Consider the following 20621-nt stretch of genomic DNA (forward strand, 5'->3'; position numbering starts at 1 on the left):
CAGGATTAACTGGACAAGAAGCAGATAACAGAAACGGTGTTGAACTGTTCAGCTTGTATTTGGCTGCCCATGACCACACTCAGCATGGAAACCAGAAGACCGTCCGAACAACACACACACACACACACACACACACACACACACACACACACACACACACACACACACACACACACACACACACACACACATAGCAAGAGGTCCAAAGAGATGTAAGTAATGGCGGCCATCATTAGGCTGAAAACAAAAATAAGCCAATCAGAGCGGAGAAAGTTTAAAAGTGTCCAGATCATTGTTAAAAAGACGGGCCGCACTGAGCCGACCACAGAAGATATGATGTGCTTCTAAGTGAAGTCAGCTCTCACTCATACAGCAGCTGGACCTGTAGCTAGCAACACACTGTGCACACACTCAGACTGTGTGTTTGCTGGAGTTTGCTGAGCTAACAGAGACATCCTTGCTCACTAAGACTGGCTGTAGGGACATGGAACATCACTTCTCTGTTGGGAAAGGAGCCAAAGCTACTGCAGACCACAGAAGACGGCCATGAAAACAAACTTCACAGCAGCTAACTAGGTCAGAGACAGCCAGATCACTGTAAACATCTACGATCCAGAGTCGCCTTCATAGATGGAGATACAGAGCGTTTACAACCAAGTGCAAACCTCTGGTTACACTCCAGGATGGAACGCCTTGCAGAGGCTCGAGGAACCGAGGGGATGAATGACCTGACACGACCGTCTCACATACAGATGTGTTCAACAAGCGCAAAAGGATACAAGGTTCCAGTTATGATCTGGGAATCACTTCGAAGCCTGACTGCGTGTTCATCTGGGCGGTCTGGATCCATCAGCGCAGCTCAAACTACAGACTGGGACTAATCAGAGTCTGTGGTACCAAAGGCTCAGTCCACCACAGCAGACGAGCTGACAGACTGACCGCATGCTTTGTAAAGCTGGCTGGTAAATTCTTTCCACTTACACAAACGAAGGAGATCCACGATCCATTAGAATAGAATAGGATAGAATAAAATAGAATAGCCCTTTATTGTCATTGTACATATTACAGCATAATTATGGGTGCTCCACACCAACTGTGCAGGAATAAATAACTAACAGCAGAAATACATACGAAACAACAAAGAACAAAGGACCTGGTCTGAGTAGCCCTCACTCACATATGGACCCTACTCAGACCGTGCCTCAGGTTGGTGGACGTGGGTGTGGGGGGTAGTGTTTGGGGGAAGAAGCCCTAACCCCTGTGAGACAGGAGGATGTGGCGATGGCCTCCAGGGGTATCCTGGGTGGTGTTAATGACCTCTGTGCAGTACCAAGCACCATAGCATGCTCTCCTCCACCCTGTGAGGATTCTCTCCTGTAAGTTTTCTGGAAATAAAACTGCAGTCTTGTAAAGTCTGACTGCAGACTGAGTAATGCCAGCGTTGTGTGTGGGCTCAAAGGAAAAGCAGCAGCAGGCTGACTCTTTGCACATAGTTAGGCTGGTGAGCCTCAATCCTCCATTACTGCAGGATCACTGTTAACGTTGCTGTAATTTGATGTATAAATAAAATTGAACTGAACTGTCTTTAAACCTGAAACAATACTGAAATACTTTGATTACATGAAATGTGTTCTGTCATCACACCCACTACAGTAAAGCTCCCACAGACACTGAAAACATCTCATTATGTTCCTTTGAACACATCGTCCTGCGTTCAGGGTGCTGTCAGAGTGAAAACATGTCACAGTACTCCCCCGGAGCAGCTCCGTCACCATGAAAGCAGCACACACACATGCGCTGGAAATGACTCTACATGAAGTTATTGGAATAAATGTTTGAGAACGAGGAGCGAGGTTCTGTTCATGGTTATCAGACCAGCCTGAGCGATTCTCTGCCTGTGGCGCTCAGTCACTGCTGTCATGGCATTTAGCGATTTTCTACACTTTTTCTTACGTCTCGTCTCATGTTCAGCCGTAACGCACAGCAGCACGTTTGAAGGAAACCAGATGGCTCATACCACCTGTCAGCACGCGGATGACGTGAGGGGACCACCGACTCCTCTGTGTACCAAAGTGAAAGAAAAGACTCTGCTGCAACGGTCAGAGCGCAGAGCTGAGCCAACAAAAGGACCGTCCAGCTGGAGCTACAGGACTGCAGAAGCACTGCTTCTAAATGATGGTTTCACTTTTCATGAATAAACAGTGACATAGTGCTTCTTTTACCTGATTATAAGAATAGGCATCGTTTTAAGTGACAAATTTCAGTGTGGCGTCCTTCATCGTCTTTGTTAGTTTTGTGTCTGATGGTCAGCTTTCGTCTGAAAGCACGCCGCAATCTGGAGCTCTGATAGGAGGTTTGGTGCTTCTGGGTCACCTGACACCTGCGAAGCCCGTACCTTCCTTCAGACTGACAGTCCTCTCATCGTTTGAGGTTTCCTCCGAGGAGCATCGCCACGCTTACGTCTCTGAAGTGATGCAGCGGGCCGACAATGTCCTCGCTGTACAACACAGATCGGCCTGTTGTTATGGAAACAGGCTTCTTTTTTCCTACTAAAATCCCTTCGGGTAACACACAAGTAAAGAATAAAAGTGTTTGGTGTGAACACAGCTCCAGCCTGTCATCGCCAGGCTCCCTCTGCTCTCTGTCTGCAGGCAGGACGCCTTCCCTGCGGTCCTCTGCCTTTTCAGGCTGTGCAGCCAGCAGATGCTCGCAGGAATCTCTGCTCGTGGCCAAAAACACGTCTGACGCTGGAGTTAAAGCTCTGTTTCCACCTTTGTCTGACAGCACAGAGGGCTCAAAACAAAAAGCACCGTTTCCCGACAGACACAAAAGCTCATTTAATGCTGCTCGACGGCTCTTCCTCTGTGCCTTTTATCCTTTTATGTTTTTGTTTACAAGGAAGAGCTAAATTAGATGCCGCTGGCTGCTTCCATCTGTCATTAACCCCACCATTTAAATGATCAAATGTTAGCTTTTTCTTCCACCTCCTTGCCATTAAAAAGGTTGCTGTTGGAGCAAACCTCCACCTCTCTGTTACATCTGCATATCACATATTCCTCACACAGTTTTAGGTTTTCTCTGACTCTGATCAGAGACAGATCCTTAAGTAGAGCAACCTTGGTTTATTTGCTACTGCCAAAGGACAAGGATCAGCACCAGACCTGATGACAGACAAATAAATATTCAGCAGATGAGTTTGGATGTCCTTGACTTGGTAAAAGGCAGCACAGGGCTGCTGCTCTTATTTCTGTAGTGTTCATGTGCACAAAACCCAGAAGACCTCAAATTCAGTATATTCAGCATTCAGACAGGAAGCCTTAACTGTTCTGATTTTTTAAATATTTCTAAAATGAACAGGGAGCCAATAACGAGAGGTTATAAAGACTTTAACTGATCAAGCACACACATCCATACATATGCAATAATACTAAGTGCAATAATCCTTTCTGTCATCGTTGTATTTTTACTCAGTTGTATATAGTATTTGCATTTGTATTCTATTTTTATCTTATTGTATATTTATTTTATTTTATTCTACTGTATATAGTATTTTATTTTATTCTATTCTGTACAGTTGTGTACTGTATTTATTCTTATTGTATTCTAATTTTTGCCTCATAACTTTTGCACTGTCCACTTCCTGCTGTGACAAAACAAATTTCCCACGTGTGGGACTAATAAAGGTTATCTTATCTTATCTTATTTACAGGAATGATGTCATTCGAGCATCGAGCCTTATCAGCAGACTCTGTTTTCACTGATATCCAATCAGCTTGAGCCTGGTTTCCTGAGACACACTGTGTCCTTTATACAAACAAACGGACATCTGAGGCCATTAACGCTCGGACAGGAGGCAATATCAATGGCTGCCATGTGAGTTTTATAAAAAGATTCCATGTTGGTCCTCCTTTCTTCTCGAGGTGTTCCAGCAAAAACACTCCTCATTGATCTCGCTGCTCACTGACGTTTCATGTTCACAAAGTATTTATATTTCTCTAACAAAGTCCTTTCTGCTCGTCTCTGACCCACAGGGTGAGGCTGGTAACCTCCTGGAGTTCATGCACACATGACTAACTTTGTTACCTCAAGGTCAAAGTGAAGACTGGCTTTTAATTTCAAAATAAATCTTCACTTTTAATGCATATTGTGGAAGGTCCAAAACTAATCATGCAGATATTGGATTTATAGAGGCGTGCATATTTTATGAATATGCCAACATAGCATCCATTTTCTAAAGCTCTCTGGGTCAGGGCAGCAGTCAAAGCACAGACCTCCCTCTCTCCGGGTACCTACTCCACCTCTTCCCAAGTCATCTGATATAATAGTGTGCTCAGGGTATGCCCTGGGGCTCCTCACAGTAAATATCCCTGAAACACTTCCTGGTCAGATGCCTGAACCACCTCTGCTGGCTCCTGTCAATGTGGAGGAGTAGTGGCTCCACTTTGAGCTTGAGCTCCTCACCCCATCTCTGACCTAGACTACCAGCAGAGGAACCTCACGCCTGCAGTTTCTACCATCAGCTAATTCTTCAGACACTACCCACAGGAAAGGGTGGGAATGCAGGTCAACTGGAAAAGCAATCTTTCACACCCGGCTTTCACACACAGCTCTTTGGAGAAGAGTGCCTGGTTAAAGAACACAGGGTTGTTGCTGTAGACCAGGGGTGTCAAACCCCAGCCCTCGAGGGCCGTTGTTCTGGACCTTTTACATGTGTCCCTGCTGCAACACACCTGGTTACAATTAGTAGGTCATTAGCAAGACCTGACTGCATACTGAGGTGCCAAACCCTACCCATACACGAGTAAACTTGGAAAAATGTAACTAAATGTAAGTGTTCTGAAAAAAAGAGTACTTTTATTGGACCATGCTGATTGTGAGCTGCTGTAACATGAATCAAATGGCAGCCACCTCGGCATGCAGTCAGGTCTTGCTGAAGCAGCAGGGACACATAGAAAAGTTTCAGGACACCGGCCCTCGAGGACACTCCTGCTGTAGAAGATCAGTGCTCTGCAGGTCAGGCAGCAGTCAACCCTCGCTTAGTAGAACTGGCTTTAGGGATGTGCATGAGGTCCCCAGTAGATATAATTGGAACCAGTCTTCTGGAGAGGACATGGACTATCCAGAAGACTGGTTCCACTCTGGAGTTACCCTCGGAGAGTATCCCTATGGCTCTGTGTCAGTATGTCGGGGTTTTCCCACAGTGGACGAGAGGATGGCCTTTGTTCAGAGTGCCCAGACTTCTTGGAGTCCCTGAGTGGGTCCTGGAAAAAGCCCCATAAGGCAATGGCACCAGGACACTCAGGTGAAGATAGGAGCAGAGCTGATCACCACCTGGTGGTGACACTTGGTACACCCATAAATCAAAGGCATCACCTCCGACCAGCTGCAGGCTGGTTGTGCTGGACATTTCTTCCTGCTAAGAGGGAGTTTTTCCCTCCTCACTGTCACCGAGTGTTTACTCACAGGGGCTCATATAATTGTTATTTTTTCTGTACTACTGTAGGGTCTGTAAACAAAAATAAGCTGTGATAAGCTCTTGATATATAAATAAAACTGAAGTGGATGTGATTGTTTGTCATTGTTGTCCATTGTTGGTTTTTCACTGCTGCATTTTGTATTTGTTGTGTTTAAATCTGTTGCAGGCAGAGAGGGTACAAATCCACAGTTTGGAGGTGTCTCTAGTAAACCACCTCTTTGTGTTTTCAGTACTGATGTCGGTTCTGCCTTTGGAGCTTCGATTTCCTTTATCTGTAGCGGTGGGGTTGCTCCAGCTGATGGAATCCATCTGTCTCTCTCTGTTTGGGAATAAATAACAAAGGGAGCAACACACAGTACAAATCCCCCTGACCCCCCACCCACACCCCCACAGCCGCCCTGTTTCAAAAACCTACCGTTCATCAGCGGGGAGACTGTGGACCATTGGCTGGTCAAACTGCTCAGTTAGGTTATAGAGTAGGTTTGAGAGTAATGGTCTTTTAGCTTAATACAGAACAGTAACCCTCATCAGTCTTGTTTGGGAGTGATGAACTCTACTCACCGATGCCATAAACCGGGCACGGACGCCAAACGACATCTCGAGCATAAACGAGCAATGCGACTGATGCCCCAGGCAGAAAACGAGCCAGAGGATCGGAACGTCTCTGCACATGCCTTAAACAATGTCAAAGGTATGAACTGCCACCACCTCAAGGGAGACAACAGAAACTAAGGCTACGTCCACACGTACATGGGTTTTCCGTTTTCGTTTTAAAAAATAATCCCGTCCACACGTAAACGCAGAAAAGAAGGAAAACGCTGCTAGGAACATGCCAAAGCAGCAGGTGGCGATATATTCCTAACCGTGTAGAAATGTTGGCCAATCAGAAGTCTAGAAGCCTTGGTGGGAAATAGTAAACAAGGATGGGGCATAGAAGCAGAACCGAGTCGTATGTGTGGAGGGACAGTAACTGTGTGTATATGTAAGCATTTAAACACTGCAGAGAGAACAATTAACAGTAACAGTATTGTAGAAATTCATTTCACCGAAACAACGTGGCGCACAGTGTGACCTCAAAAAAGGCGCACATATTTGACACTGCGTTTTCTCCGTTTTCTCGTCCACACGTAAATGCAAAAACTGAGTTTTCAAAAATATCCACCCTGGCCGGAGTTTTTAAAAATCTCCGTTTTCAGTGACCGAAAACGCCATTTACGTGTGGACAGGAGGTGCAAACGCATAGAAAAATCTGCGTTTTCAAAAATACCCGGGTACGTGTGGAAGTAGCCCAAGTTTTGCTGTTTTTATCTTCACTGCAGATCCAATGAGCCCCCTGAAATGTTGTCCATTTCCTGGATCAGGTGCTGCTTTGCGTCCTCCAGTGAAACCAGTGTAAGGAAAAGCATGTGGGAGCACAACACCAGAGGACTGGGATCCACGTCTGTTTACACCAGCAACCTAAAAGATTACTGATCCACAAAGAACTCCTCCAATGCTAACCCGTCCTCAGTATCAGAGCACCACCTTCAGGGGAAGCAGGGACAGCAGGTCCAAACCTGGACCAGAACGGGACTGCACGTGGATCATCTCCAGGCAGGAGTGGAAGAAACTACCTGCAGTGGTGCTTTACAGCATTTACAGCCTGCTCATCATTAATGTTTTGTAATTCATCTTATTTTCAATTACATGAAATTATTTTTCAAATGTTTTGTTTTTCCTCATGTTTGAAACGTGAAACGCATGACAGGAAACTCTGTGGTAAATAACCCGGATTATTTTCTCTCATCAATTACACAACTTCATACATGAGTGCTGCTTTGCTGCAGGGTAAACTTGCACACACACATCAGACACACAAACAAACAGCAGCTGCCCGGTGGGCAGATACGCCAACCGTCAGAACGTCTGTGAGTCCACCTACGCCACATTCAGTCAAATCACACACACACACACACAGTGCATGCTGATAGTGCAGATTAGGGCTAGGAGCGATATGGCCTAAAATCCATATCGCGGTATAATTTCAAGCACGTGCGGTAACAATATACATCACGATATATTCCTTTCTTCTGTCTACTGTAAGGCACACTTAAAATCCTTTAATTTTCTCAAAAATCGAGAGTGTGCCTTATGTATGAATTCTGGTTGTGCTTACTGACCTCGAACCGATTTGGGCAGAAATCTGTTAAAAATGTTTTGGTACAACTTTGGTAAGCCACACTGCTTGATGGATTGTCAGAGCATTACGGCTGCCGTAGGGAGGAGCTTCGCGGAGTAATCTGGGTCCGAAACTCCGTCCACTTCAGGTCCCAAAGTCAAACGAACACTGAGAGTTAAAAACGGTCTAAATTCTTTCATCTTTAATAAAATCATCAGCGTTGCTGCTTTATCGGGTGTAACAATTAAGTTTAACATCCATGAAAACAGAATTTATTAAATTTAACGGAGTTAGAAGTTAACAGGAAGTTAGCGCGCTAGCTTCCACCTAAACATTTCATACCATGTTCTGACTGGCTGTAGCTCAGGTGGCAGAGCAGGTCAGCCACTAATCAGAAGGTCGGTGGTTCGATCCCAGGCTGCCTCCTGGCTGCATGCCAAATATCCTTGGGCAAGATACTAACCCCATGTTTGCCTACTGGTGGTGGTCAGAGGGCCCGGTGGCGCCAGTGTCCGGCAGCCTCGCCTCTGTCAGTGCGCCCCAGGGTGGCTGTGGCTACAATGTAGCTTGCCATCGCCAGTGTGTGAATGTGTGTGTGAATGGGTGAATGACTGAATGTAGTGTAAAGCGCTTTGGGGTCCTATGGACTAGAAAAGCGCTATACAAATGCAGGCCATTTACCATTTCTGAAACTAATTCAAACGTACAGCTCTGTTATCACTTCCAACATAAATGAAGACAGAAAACTAAACAGCAGTGGCGTATGCAGGGTTACTGAAGTTGGGCTAGCTGGTACATAATGTTGTGCTACGTGATTGCTAGCGACACAGCTATGTTAGCATAACATTAGCACAGTGAAGCTGGAGGATGAACGCTAACTTTTTTTTCCACTTGATAAAAGTTAACGTGAGGGATTCTGGTGGTTAAGGACAAATGCAATCGCATAGCAGGATGCTATACACGGGCCAAACTTCAGTCAGGAGAACAACTGAGATTATTCATCCACAATACGAGGTTAGTTATTAATATACTGCAACAACATGGGAATAGAGCAGCTGCGAGAGAATTCAACATTAATGAATCAATGTTACCTAAGTGGAGGAAGCGCAGTTTTTGGCTTTCCCCATATTTCAAAAGTGCTTCAAGTCTTTGCTGTGACTGTCGCCTGCCATAATTTGCAGATGATAATGGTTGTAGCCGCTGAGATGCTTTCGATCAAAACAGGCGCAGCTTGATGACATCATCAACATGCGGTAGAGCGGTAGAGTCAAAATCTCTATCGTTGGCCAAATTTATATAGTTTCTATCGTATATCGTTTATATCGCCCACCCCTAGTGCAGATCTCCTGCAGCAGTTCAGTGTGATGCTTCTAAATGACTGTAATCTCTGGTTACCCAGTTATGCTCAGTCACTCACAGAAAACAAGGCCTGATTGGAGCTTTAGAGGTACAGCAGCCTCAGAGGATCTACGGTTGTGCCTCTGACAGGAACTACTCACGTCACAGAGGCCGGTCTGAACCTTGGCTTTACTGCTTTAATACAAAACTGGAGAAAAAGTGCAAAATGAAGTAGAGTCTGATGCTGGTGTAGGACGTCATTAAACACAGCATGGTGTTACGGAGTGCTCAGAGCTTTTATCTATGTCGTGTTTGCTCCTTGGGCTAACTCAGAGACTGATACTGAGACTGGATCCAGATCAGTTAGTGACTCTTTATTGGAGACGTCGAGATGAGCCTTTTATAATTTCATGATACGGTGGTGTTTTTATTTGTCACACTGAAATGTTTCAGCTCATCCAACAAATTCAAATATTCGACAAAGATAACACAAGGGAACACAAAATGCAGTTTCTAAATAAAGATATTTATTATTGAAGGAAAACACATCCAAACCTACACAGCCCTGTGTGAAAACGTACATAGTCCTACACCTAATGAGTGGTTGAGACGCCCTTATCAGCAATCACAGCTGGATGTGTCATGTAAACCTGTCCAGATCACCAACAAAGCGAGCCAATCATCTCCACGGCAGTGAAGCCAAAGGAAAAGACAGCTCTTACTTTATAAACCTGCCTTTTAAATCTCTCATCATGTAAAAGTATTCTCTAATAAAAACTGTTTTAGCTTATCTGCGCAGCTTTGTAGTACTCGGGTCCAAAAGTTTCTCAAAAGTACGAAGGACTCCAGCTCAGAAAGGATGAAAGAGATTTTATTAAATGAGTGTTAAAACTGAAAATGAATAAAACATCTCCCAGCCAGCACACTGATGAATAACCCTCGAGGACAACCTTTTCTTTGTTGAAGCTGAATTATTTCTGTCAAAGCATCAGATCATAGAAGAAGTATCTGACTGCACTGCTATAGAGTCATATCCACCACAGCTTCAGTGTGAGGAGGTGTGTATCTTACCTTATGATGACATACATGACGAGGAAGTTTCCCACCAGACCAATGATGCACACGATCATGTAGACGACCACGATGGTGACCTTCACCCCCATTGGCAGGTAGTCGGTGTCATTTTGAGGGTAACTGAAGTTGTTCGGAAAGAATGATAAATTGTACGGCGGCAGCGCGAAGTCTTCAGGGTAGTCCATGTTTAGCTGAGATCGAAGAAATTTTTACGCTCACTGTAAAGGAAAAAAGAAATGTGGTTAAACACTGTAACATACAAAAATGTGATGGAGCATTTTTACGAGCTCTCACTTTTTAAGTTTACTCAAAAACGCCAAAACAATCATTAAAAAATGTGTTTGCCGGTCCTGTACAAAGGTTTGTAGTTACTGATTTATAAAATCAATAGATCAATCGCCCCATTTTAATTTGATTTCGAAGTGGGGTGACACGTGTGGTTGGAAAAAGACATTGATTGGCCATTTCAACCAGTCGTGTACACTAAAAAGTGTATTGCTCCTCTGCCCACTCTATCGAGGATGCAGCAGGTGGTGCCAAGGATCCCAGAGAAAATGGCCTGTATTTGTATAGCGCTTTACTAGTCCTTACAGACCCCAAAGCACTTTACACAACCAGTCATCCACACATTCACACACTGATGATGGCAGCCACATTGCAGGCACAGCCACCCTGGGGCGCACTGACAGAGGCGAGAACAGGTGTTTGCGTCACAAAATAAATGCAGGTTTTTACGCAGGAATCTAGTGGATCTATCAACATACTGCCTTCCTGCAAAAGAGCACCATTGCTGGCCTAGATTCTGGTCTCAGTGAAGATTAAAGATAAGAAATACTTTCCAATGTTTACTTTAAGTCAGTGTTTTGTTTGTTATGGAGCAAATTGGCTGAGATTTCAAACTGAGCTTCATTATTTTATTTCACTTTAATGTTTTGCTCTATCCGTTGATAGACGTGAAAATAAACGTTTATTACAATCATGACCCCCTATGAGCAAGCACGTTGGCGACAGTGGGAAGGAAAAACTCCCTTTTAACAAGAAGAAACCTCCAGCAGAAACAGGCTCAGGGAGGGGCGGGACCATCTGCTGCGAGCCGGGTGAGAGAACATGAAGGCACTGAAATGTGAGAAAGGGCGTGGCAGTAAGGCAAAGATGGATGAACCAGAGGGCAAAGACATCGATCTTTCTGGATCAGTGCAGTGGCAAGAGAAAGCAGAGGTTTCTACTGCAGTTCTACAGGAGAACGGGTTTCTGCATTTACGGGAAAAGTCGATGTTGTTCTGTAGTGTTTAAAAACCCATGCACCCACGCAGACATCCTGTCTTCTCCACAACGCCCCCCCTGTTGAAACAGCTCACCTCGGAGGGTCCAGCAGGGAAGCGGTCTTACTCAGCCGGCTCCTTTTGAAGTCTGCCACTTAAGGCACAAACAAAGATGATCCTCAGCAGAGAGTTTCTGGGCTAATTAGCACGATTCGTCTCAACTTTTATCCTCATCAGATGATGATGATGATGACGTATGGTCCTTGATCCCACTTCTAACTGATCTAACAGCAGGTATGTGGTAAGCAGCGATTACTTAGAGTGCCACCAGACTGACTTTGCCTCGCCTCTGTCAGTGCACCCCAGGGCAGCTGTGGCTACAATGTAGCTTGCTATCACCAGTGTGTGAATGTGTGTGAATGGGTGAATGACTGAATGTAGTGTAAAGCGCTTTGGGGTCCTATGGACTAGAAAAGCGCTATACAAATGCAGGCCATTTACCATTTACTTTGAGCTGTTGAGCTGAGCACAGGGCATTCGCTGCTTCATCAAACTGAGACTGCAGCGACGCAGCTGCAGGCCTAAAGGTCTGAGGCTGCAACCCGGAGAGCCGCTCCGCCTGGTCTGGGAGAAAAATCGCTGATGGCGGCCTTTGGTGCTGAGCAGTGAGTCGCTACATGTAACGGAAATATACCTGCATGCACACGGACAGCTGAAACACCCACTTGGGCTTCAAACCTCGCGGCGCTGTGGAGCGCAGCGATAGGGGACCTCTGTTAACTGCCTTCATACTAACTTTCTAATATGATCCGAATATGACAACAATTACCTCCAAATGTATGTTTGAATCTTCAGCGACAGGCTGTTCAACCCACAGCTGAACATCACACTGCTGCAATACAATCTGTTACTTATCAAGAATGTAGGTTTATATGCAAATCAATCTCTATAAGAAAAAACTATCAAATGATCGAAGTGAGTTTAAGGCTCTCCATAATTCAGTTTGCATTTGTCCTGCTGTGTTGTGTTGCAGCCTTTATGGTGATCATGAATGACATCTATGAGCCAGTCCACAGGAAGCCTGAATGACAGAGGACTCATCTCTGCAGCAACGAGACCAAAGATCAGTGAAAGTGAGTGTTTTATAAAGTATGAGCCAGCTCTTTGTCCACATGTGAGTTTGCTTTAACATTTGTGATGAGGTCAAGTAACACAGGATGATACTGTTTTAGTCCACCATCACATTATGACTGTTAGGATGGGTGCAGAGGAGGGCACAAATCTGCATGTGTGCAACAATGAAAACAGGAAATACGACACAATCATGTAACAAGGTTGGAGGGAAAAAAGACCAAGTATACACAAGAACATGTCTCAACTCTGTATATTTTTATATATTTTTATTTATTGCTTACTCTATTTAATTTGTAAAATATGTGTACACACACACACACACACACGTAGAAAAATATTTAGTATACACATCCAGGAATGCATATACCATTATATATTGGACATATATTTATTAGTTTCAGATGTAGCCATTCTTGTATTTTGCTTGTTTACATTATTGTATTTTGCACAACCCTGTTGCTTGTGAAGCTCGCACACAAGAATTTCACTCACATGTGCTGTACCAATGTACCTGCACATGTGATGTGACAATAAAAGTGATTTGATTTGATTTGATTTGAATGTGTATGAAACACTAAAAACCTAAAAACCTTAGAAATAGGAACCATCTTATCTTAATGACCTTGTAGTACCATATCACCCTATTAGAGCACTTTGCTCTCACACTGCAGGCCTACTTGTTGTTCCTAGAGTATTTAAAAGTAGAATGGGAGGCAGAGCCTTCAGTTTTCAGGCCCCTCTTCTGTGGAACCAGCTTCCAGTTTGGATTCAGGAGACAGACACTATCTCTACTTTCAAGATTAGGCTTCAAACTTTCCTTTTTGCTAAAGCATATAGTTAGGGCTGGACCAGGTGGGTCACCAGGTCCAGCCCTAACTATATGCTCCCTTAGTTATGCTGCAATAGACAGAGGCTGCCGGGGGTTTCCCATGATGCATTGTGTTTTTCCTTTCCAGTCACCTTTCTCACTCTCTAAGGTTACGTTCACGCTGCAGGTCTTAATGCTCAATTCCAATTTTTTAATCAAATCTGATTTTTTTGTCTGCTCGTTCACACTACAAATAAAATGCGACAGCAAACGCGCTCTAGTGTGAACGCTCAAAGCGGCCGCATGCGCAAAAGAAGACGTCACACACAACGCGCTCTGTTTAGACCCAGACCAACAGTATTGTTTGACTGATGGCCCTTAATATAAAGACTTAGGACTTTACATTTCCCAATTTTTGCTTTAAGTTATTTTGTTATTTACATAATAATGTAAATAACCTAAAAATGATCCTTACTGCTGTTTTAGAGGAGCGGTGCTTCAAAGGATAGTTGCAGATTTCTGTCAGAATCTGCAGATTATACAGCACAAAGAAAATGTTCATGTTGTCTTCCCAACAGTTTCACTGACATCTACACTGGATGGCCAGGAAGCGTTCACGATGTCTTCTTGGGCGCTTCTCCGGCGCTGATAATTGGCGTCTGTCTTGTGTCAGTGACGTAAAAGACAGATTTAATGCGACGTGACCATCAAACAGCAGTCGCTTTCTAAAACATCAGATATGTATCGGATTCAGGACCACATACGAAAGTGACCCAGGTCGGATTTGAAAATATCGGATTTGTGCCGTTCACACTGTCAGACCGTGATCGGATATGGGTCGCAGAGGGTCAAAAAAGTCGGATTTGATGCACTTTCGCCTGCAGTGTGAACGTAGCCTATGTGTTAACAGACCTCTCTGCATTGAATCATATCTGTTATTAATCTTTGTCTCTCTTCCACAGCATGTCTTTATCCTGTCTTCCTTCTCTCATCCCAACCAATCACAGCAGATGGCCCCGCCCCTCCCTGAGCCTGGTTCTGCTGGAGGTTTCTTCCTGTTAAAAGGGAGTTTTTCCTTCCCACTGTCGCCAAAGTGCTTGCTCATAGGGGGTCATATGATTGTTGGGTTTGTCTCTGTATCTATTATTGTACGATCTACTGTACAATATAAAGCGCCTTGAGGTCACTGTTGTTGTGATTTGATGCTGTATAAATAAGGCTACGTCCACACGTACACGGGTATTTTTGAAAACGGAGATTTTCCGTTTTCATTTTTTTAAATCCCGTCCACATGTAAACGCTAAAAATGAAATGTTGGCCAATCAGAAGTCTAGAAGCCTGGCAGGGAAAGACTAAACAGGGTTTTGTACCCTCACAAAACATGAAGTACTTCTGAAAGTTTGTGTTTTTCTGGAAAGGCAGATAATTTTGTGTTACTTCTCAGGTGCCTTCATCATTTCCAACGTTAATAACTTAAGACAGTATTTTGGACTCACAACTTAGGAAAGAACAAAGTGCATACAGCATGCATAAATCTAAACTTTAAATTAAAAAGTTAATCTATTCAAATATTTGGGTTGTGTCTGTTGAATGAAAGCTCACTCTGACGCCTCTGTCTGTGTAAATGGAGGGACAGTAAGTGTGTAAGAGCTGCAGACAGTCAGATTAACAGCAACAGTATTTTGTCTCTATCCACCATTGTAGAAATCTCATGTAAACAATAACGTGGCGCACAGCGTGACGTCAAAAACGGCGCACACCTTTGAGGTTGCGTGAATAAATCTGTTTTCCTCGTCCACACGTAAACGCAAAAACGGAGTTTTCAAAAATCTCAGTTTTCAGTGATGGAAAAAGGTGCAAACACATAGAAAAATCTGTGTTTTCAAAAATACCGTGTACATGTGAGCGTAGCCTAAAGCTGAAATGAAATGAAAACGCACACAGAGGACACAAGATTCTGTATACATGTAAGATGCAGGAAGGAGGAGCTGAAGCAGATAATCACAAGAAAAGAAAAACAAAAACAGAAATGACAGAAACCAACAAACCAAAAGCACACAGGTCCTGAAAATCCAACAGAGATGTGTCCTGTGGAGGTAACAGGAAGGACCAGAGGACGCCACCAGACACATCCTGGACTCAGAAGGCCTCATCGTCTGCTCTGACACAGGCTGCAATCCAACACATACATATAGAGAGAGCTGGGATGTGTGTGTGGGGCGTAAACACAGTGTCCACCATAATAAAGCAACACGTGTGTTACACGTCCACCGTGGCGTTACTGTACAGGCTGCTTCACCGCAACACGCCGGCATGCAGTTGCAGCAGCAATACATCACACTGCCGCCATAAAGCGGCGCCTGTCTCTGCATACTCATGAATATTCATCGAATCCCCGCAGCAGCAACTCGCCGCGGCTCCCCGAGGGTCCTGCCAGCCTTCATATACGGGCCTCCGTCTGCAGAGCGTGTGTGCCATAGCTGTGATTAATAAGCAGTTAAAGTTGAAGTCCGCAGTGTGTCCATGTAAGGCTGCGATGCCACACTGGGTGGGCCACTCTGTGCCACAAACAGCACAAGTGAGCACATCGAGGAGCTGTAATGAAAGGAACGAGGCACTGAACACATCTATGTATGTGGTACTTATTTAAAACAGGAGCTAACTGGTGGAGATGTGGATGGTGGTCCGGTTCCATCAGCAAACCGAGCTCCACAGGAATGAGAATCGAGAAGGAGTGGCGGTTCAGTCTTAGGCTGCTCCAGACTGCATGCCAGATATCTTTGGGCAGGACACTAAGCCTGAGTTGATTTCAGATGCTAGATCAAATGTTAGATAAAAAAGCACTTGTACAAAGTGCTTTGACTGCTTAGGTAAAGCAGAAATATACGTCCATGTACCATTAGCTAACATTGGCACACGGCTTGGTCCAGTTTTAGAAAGCTTCAGTTTAGAGCGAATAATGAGAAGGTCACTGCACCTTTAAATCTTGATTCCTTTCAGTCTACTTTTAGTGCATAAGAGCCCAGTGTTTTTTTCATGCCTCTGTGTGTTTATTTGGAGAAAGTGAGGCCCGAGACTAAATATGACGGGAAAGCTCGAAGAAGGACGGGTGGATTGTGAAAATGTAAACAGACAGAAGAAGGCAGCTTCCTCTAAATCTCAGAGGAAACAGGTAACACAAACAGCTGTTAATACGTCCAAACAGGTGAGGCGAACTGTGGAGGAAGAGGAGACGCACCCCTGCAGAACACACAAAGAGCTGCGGTCCTTCAGCAATGAGCCCGCACGTGTGCGCCACACAGGCTGATATCCAGCTGCAGATCTGCTGCTTTCCTTTAAAGGTCTGCAGGCGGGGAGCGTGCTCGCGCAGACGTACAGCTGCACGCAGAGACGGCAGGTCTACGGCTGCTGAGCAGGTCCGACTGCAAACACGCCGTTCGGTTACTGTTTGGATCCGAGCGATGATTCATTACTCCACACATCTCTGCACCGCCGTGTGCTAAACATGCTTCATCTTTATCAGCATTAAAGCCTCAGCTCATCCCATCCAGCAAAGAGGCACAGATGACACTGAACAACAGCTTCTCTGAATTCAGAGGAGTGATCCAAACGCTCCGAGGAGCTTAAAAGTTTGGCCTGTCTCCAGTTCAGGAATATCTCGTTGTGCACCTCTGGACAGTTTCCGATTTTTTCAGACCTCTCAGAGGATTTACTGTAGTCCGTGTGCTCGTCCTTTCTGTGGTGTGCTGGGATCAGTTTTCATGTTCAGAAAGTGGACGAAAAGGTTTCCTGCACACACTTCGTGCTGTTACAGGAAAACACCCGATGGGATTTGTGGCGCGCTGCCTTCAGGTTCCAGAGGGGATCCTTCACCTAACATTTAGTTTAAGATGTAAAATCTCAGCGTTCAGACTGACATGGAGAGCTCTGCCATCTCATGTAACCATGGTGACTGAGCTTGGTCTGTGTTCAGTCACTGAACGCTGCATTAATTCTAAGTTTGTGGTTAATCTCAGACGTGGCTGCTTTAACTGCACAGGACCAGGACCCCTGACCTGAGTTTATGTCCATGTGAGGATTTTCATTCTAAAAAGCTTTAAAAGAAAACCAGCAGGACTGCTTTGAGTTTCTTAATCCAGGCTTTAAGTTATGACGTATGAATCCTGCTTCCGGGTCCAAACTATCCATCCATCCATCCATTTCCTTTCGCTTATCCGGGGCCGGGTCACAGGGGCAGCAGCCCAAGCAGAGAAGCCCAGACCTCCCTCTCCCCAGCCACCTCCTCCAGCTTATCCGAGGGAATGCCAAGGCGTTCCTTGGTCTACCGTTCCAGGGTTACCGGGGCCCCGCCCTGGAGCCAAGCCCGGGGAGGGTGCCCGAGGGCGAGGTCTGGTGGCTGGGCCTTAGTCCATGGGGCCCGGCCGGGCACAGCCCGAAAAAGGGACATGGACCCATCTTCCTGCAGGCCCACCACCCGCAGGAGGCACCGTAGGGGTCGGGCGCAATGTGAGTCGGGCGGCGGCCAGGAGTGGGTCCAACCTGCTCTGCGTTTATTAAGGCTGTTGTGTTTTTTAACATGTTTTAATGTTTTGTAAGTTGTTCTATTTAATCTCCACAAGCCCCTAAAAACAGTCAATGATTACTGTCGGCCTCTCTCAGTTTTTATTACCACTGTTTATTTTAAAGCTCAGTTTTTAAGACCCTCCACTGTAACTACACATCATTATATAGCAGCTAGCCCAACTTCAGTAACCCTACAAACTTCACTGCTGTTTAGTTTTGTGTCTTCATTTATGTTGGAAGTGATAGCAGAGCTGTACGTTTGAATTTTTCAGAAATCTCTCAGTCAGAACATGCTATATCATGTTTAGGTGAAAGCTAGCGAGCTAACTCCCTGCTAACTTCTAACTCTGTTAAATATAATAAATCCTGTTTTCATGGATGCCTGGATGTTAAACTTCATTGTTACACCTGGTAAAGCAGCAACGCTGACCATTTTATTAAAGAATGATGCCGCAGTGTTCGTTTGACTTTGGGACCTGAAGCGGAATTTGGACCCAGACGTGGTTAATGACGTCAGACTTAAAGACCGGATACGTTTCATCCCAGAGAGTCTCAGATTTAAGCCCTGTTGGGACTCCTCTCTTTGGGACGTGGATCAAGCTGCGCCTCATCACATGAGCCATGGTGTGAAAACAGGTGTTGATCACTATCAGCAGAGGTTTCAGGTGAACCCATTGTGATGGCTTGCCTCACCCTATCATGTGACCTAATGAGGTCAGCTGACACAAGATGTGAGGGGGTTTGAGGCACCTGGGAAGGATTACATATGGCTGGTGTCGTAAGCCCCGCCCTCTGTCCAGTCACTGGAGTACCATGACCTGAATGATCGGGAACCTAAACGTCGTTGATTCAAAGCATTTATTTATTGAACTACCTTTCACTGAACGCCAAACTTTAGTCCAAACAGACGTCAAAGTTCAGCTTTATGAAACTGATGTGAGAGCAGACTGACTGCTTTAAGATGAAAATAGGACTTTTACTTTGAAAATCAATGTTTACAGAGCTCGTTTCCTTCAGGATTTCTCTCTTAAACAGCTGCAACAGTTCGTGCATGCCTTCCTCAGGTCTGAACACGATGCTAGCTAACATTACTGCCGTCATCGTTTTATTTCTCTTATTTCATCAAACGCAGCCGCTCTCTGCGCAGGATCGACTGACACGATTAAACTGAAGTCACTTCCTGTTTTTAACCTTGACTTATTACTGCAGGTACTTTCAGTTTTTTGACTGGTTTTGTTTTTAAATTTTCTAGAAATGGGGTCTTAAAGTCAGGCGGTGACCCCCTAATGGGCCCTGGAGGTACTGCAGGAGGGCACTGTGATGACCACGTGACCATGTGTGTTCTCTGTGATAGGCTGGACTGAACATGAGCACATGAAGAGCAGAAGGGCGGAAGTTAGGAAGAACCGGTCCAAAGTTCGGGACTGCAGCTGTGCAGGAACCCGCCCTGCTTCAGCGCACGCACGTGGACGAGCCGAGCACCCAAATGCAGCACCGGGACAGGCCCGTCACGGGTCCGAGTGTACCTTAACGCGCGACACACCGGGCGCGCGTGCACGCACTCACGCATACACCTTAGAACCACTGCGTCGCGCACGCGCGGTGTTCGCTGACATGCACACGAAACAAAGACGGACACGCGCATCACGCACATGTCGGCGAGTACACGGATGACTGCAGCAGGCTGCGCGCACTCACCTCCAAGTTGTTGTTCGTCTCCGCGTCGATGCGCGCTCACGGCTCCGGTCCTCCGAGCTGAGTCCGAGCTCCGGCAGCGCGAACACTCCGAACCGAACCTCCAGAACCTCCAGGATCCACGCGGATCCACGCGAACTGCAGCGGGACAAAGAGCCGAGACAGAAGCTTCACCTCCAGCATCCGCGGCACCAACAAAAGGAGGAGGAGGAGAGGAGGAGGGGTCTGAGAGATGAAGATACTGCCTCTCTCTCTGTGATCGATCAGGGTGTGATTACCCCCCCCCCAACACAGACACACAAACAGGCACATACACACGGACTTCTTTTGCACATTTGAAACACCAGTAAAATCTGTGTGTGAGTGTATGTGTGTGTCTGTCTGTATGTGTGTGTGTGTGCGTGTGTCTGTCTGTGTGTGTGAGAGTGTGTCTGTGTGAGTGTGTCTGTGAGTGTGTGTGTGTGTCTGTCTGTATGTGTGTGTGTGTGCGTGTGTCTGTCTGTCTGTGCACGTGTGTCTGTCTGTGTGTGTGAGAGTGTGTCTGTGTGAGTGTGTCTGTGAGTGAGTGTGTGTGTCTGTCTGTATGTGTGTGAGAGTGTGTGTGTCCTGAGCTCGTGGTTTTCCTGCTGTTCCTAAACTCCTGTCTGACTGTATTCCTGCTTCTATGTCACAATGTTTGGGAAAATTCAACTGTGGAAGTCTGAAGGTCCACAGTCGTCCACATGATGATGAGATCACATGATCAGAGCAGCTCCTCAGTGCTGCTGCTGCTTGTAACGGTTTTGTTGTTGCTCAGCGGTGACCCGGACACGTCAGGCTGATCGTTTGATTGTAGAACGGTTCAGATGTCGTGTTAAAGCACAAACACACAGCATCCCTGTGACAGCCGTGCTGCGGCGCATTAAAAGCACGTTATTTTCAGAAATTAACGAATCTTTATTAAAGCTCAGAATGGCAATGTTAATCATACGAAATCATGCTGCAGATTCTGAGAGGCAGCTTTTCCACGGAGGTGTCACAGGAAGCTTGCACTTTCCTGTGACCTGTGGGGGGGTGCAAGGCTGGGGTGGGGGCCTGATGTTTCTGTTCCAAGGCCCAGATAAGTTGCCACAG

The 20621-nt window shown here is 45.6% G+C and overlaps 1 protein-coding gene across 1 annotated transcript in view; it reads right to left on the reverse strand.

Moving 5' to 3' along the window:
- oprl1 (opiate receptor-like 1) overlaps positions 1 to 19825 on the reverse strand; it is an 80381-nt gene extending 60556 nt beyond the window's left edge. The window contains exons 1-2 of the mRNA XM_085393264.1: positions 19512 to 19825; positions 10044 to 10264 (exon numbers count right to left, since the gene is read on the reverse strand). Of these exons, the coding sequence (XP_085249390.1) occupies positions 10044 to 10231 (188 nt within the window). The 5' untranslated portion in view covers positions 10232 to 10264; positions 19512 to 19825. The remainder of the gene's footprint in view (positions 1 to 10043; positions 10265 to 19511) is intronic.
- Positions 19826 to 20621: the final 796 nt, after the last annotated feature.

This window comes from Rhamphochromis longiceps, linkage group LG20 (genome assembly GCF_057381845.1).
Source record: "Rhamphochromis longiceps isolate RC_006_pf linkage group LG20, R_longiceps_female_GT1.1, whole genome shotgun sequence".
Lineage (NCBI taxonomy): Eukaryota > Metazoa > Chordata > Actinopteri > Cichliformes > Cichlidae > Rhamphochromis > Rhamphochromis longiceps.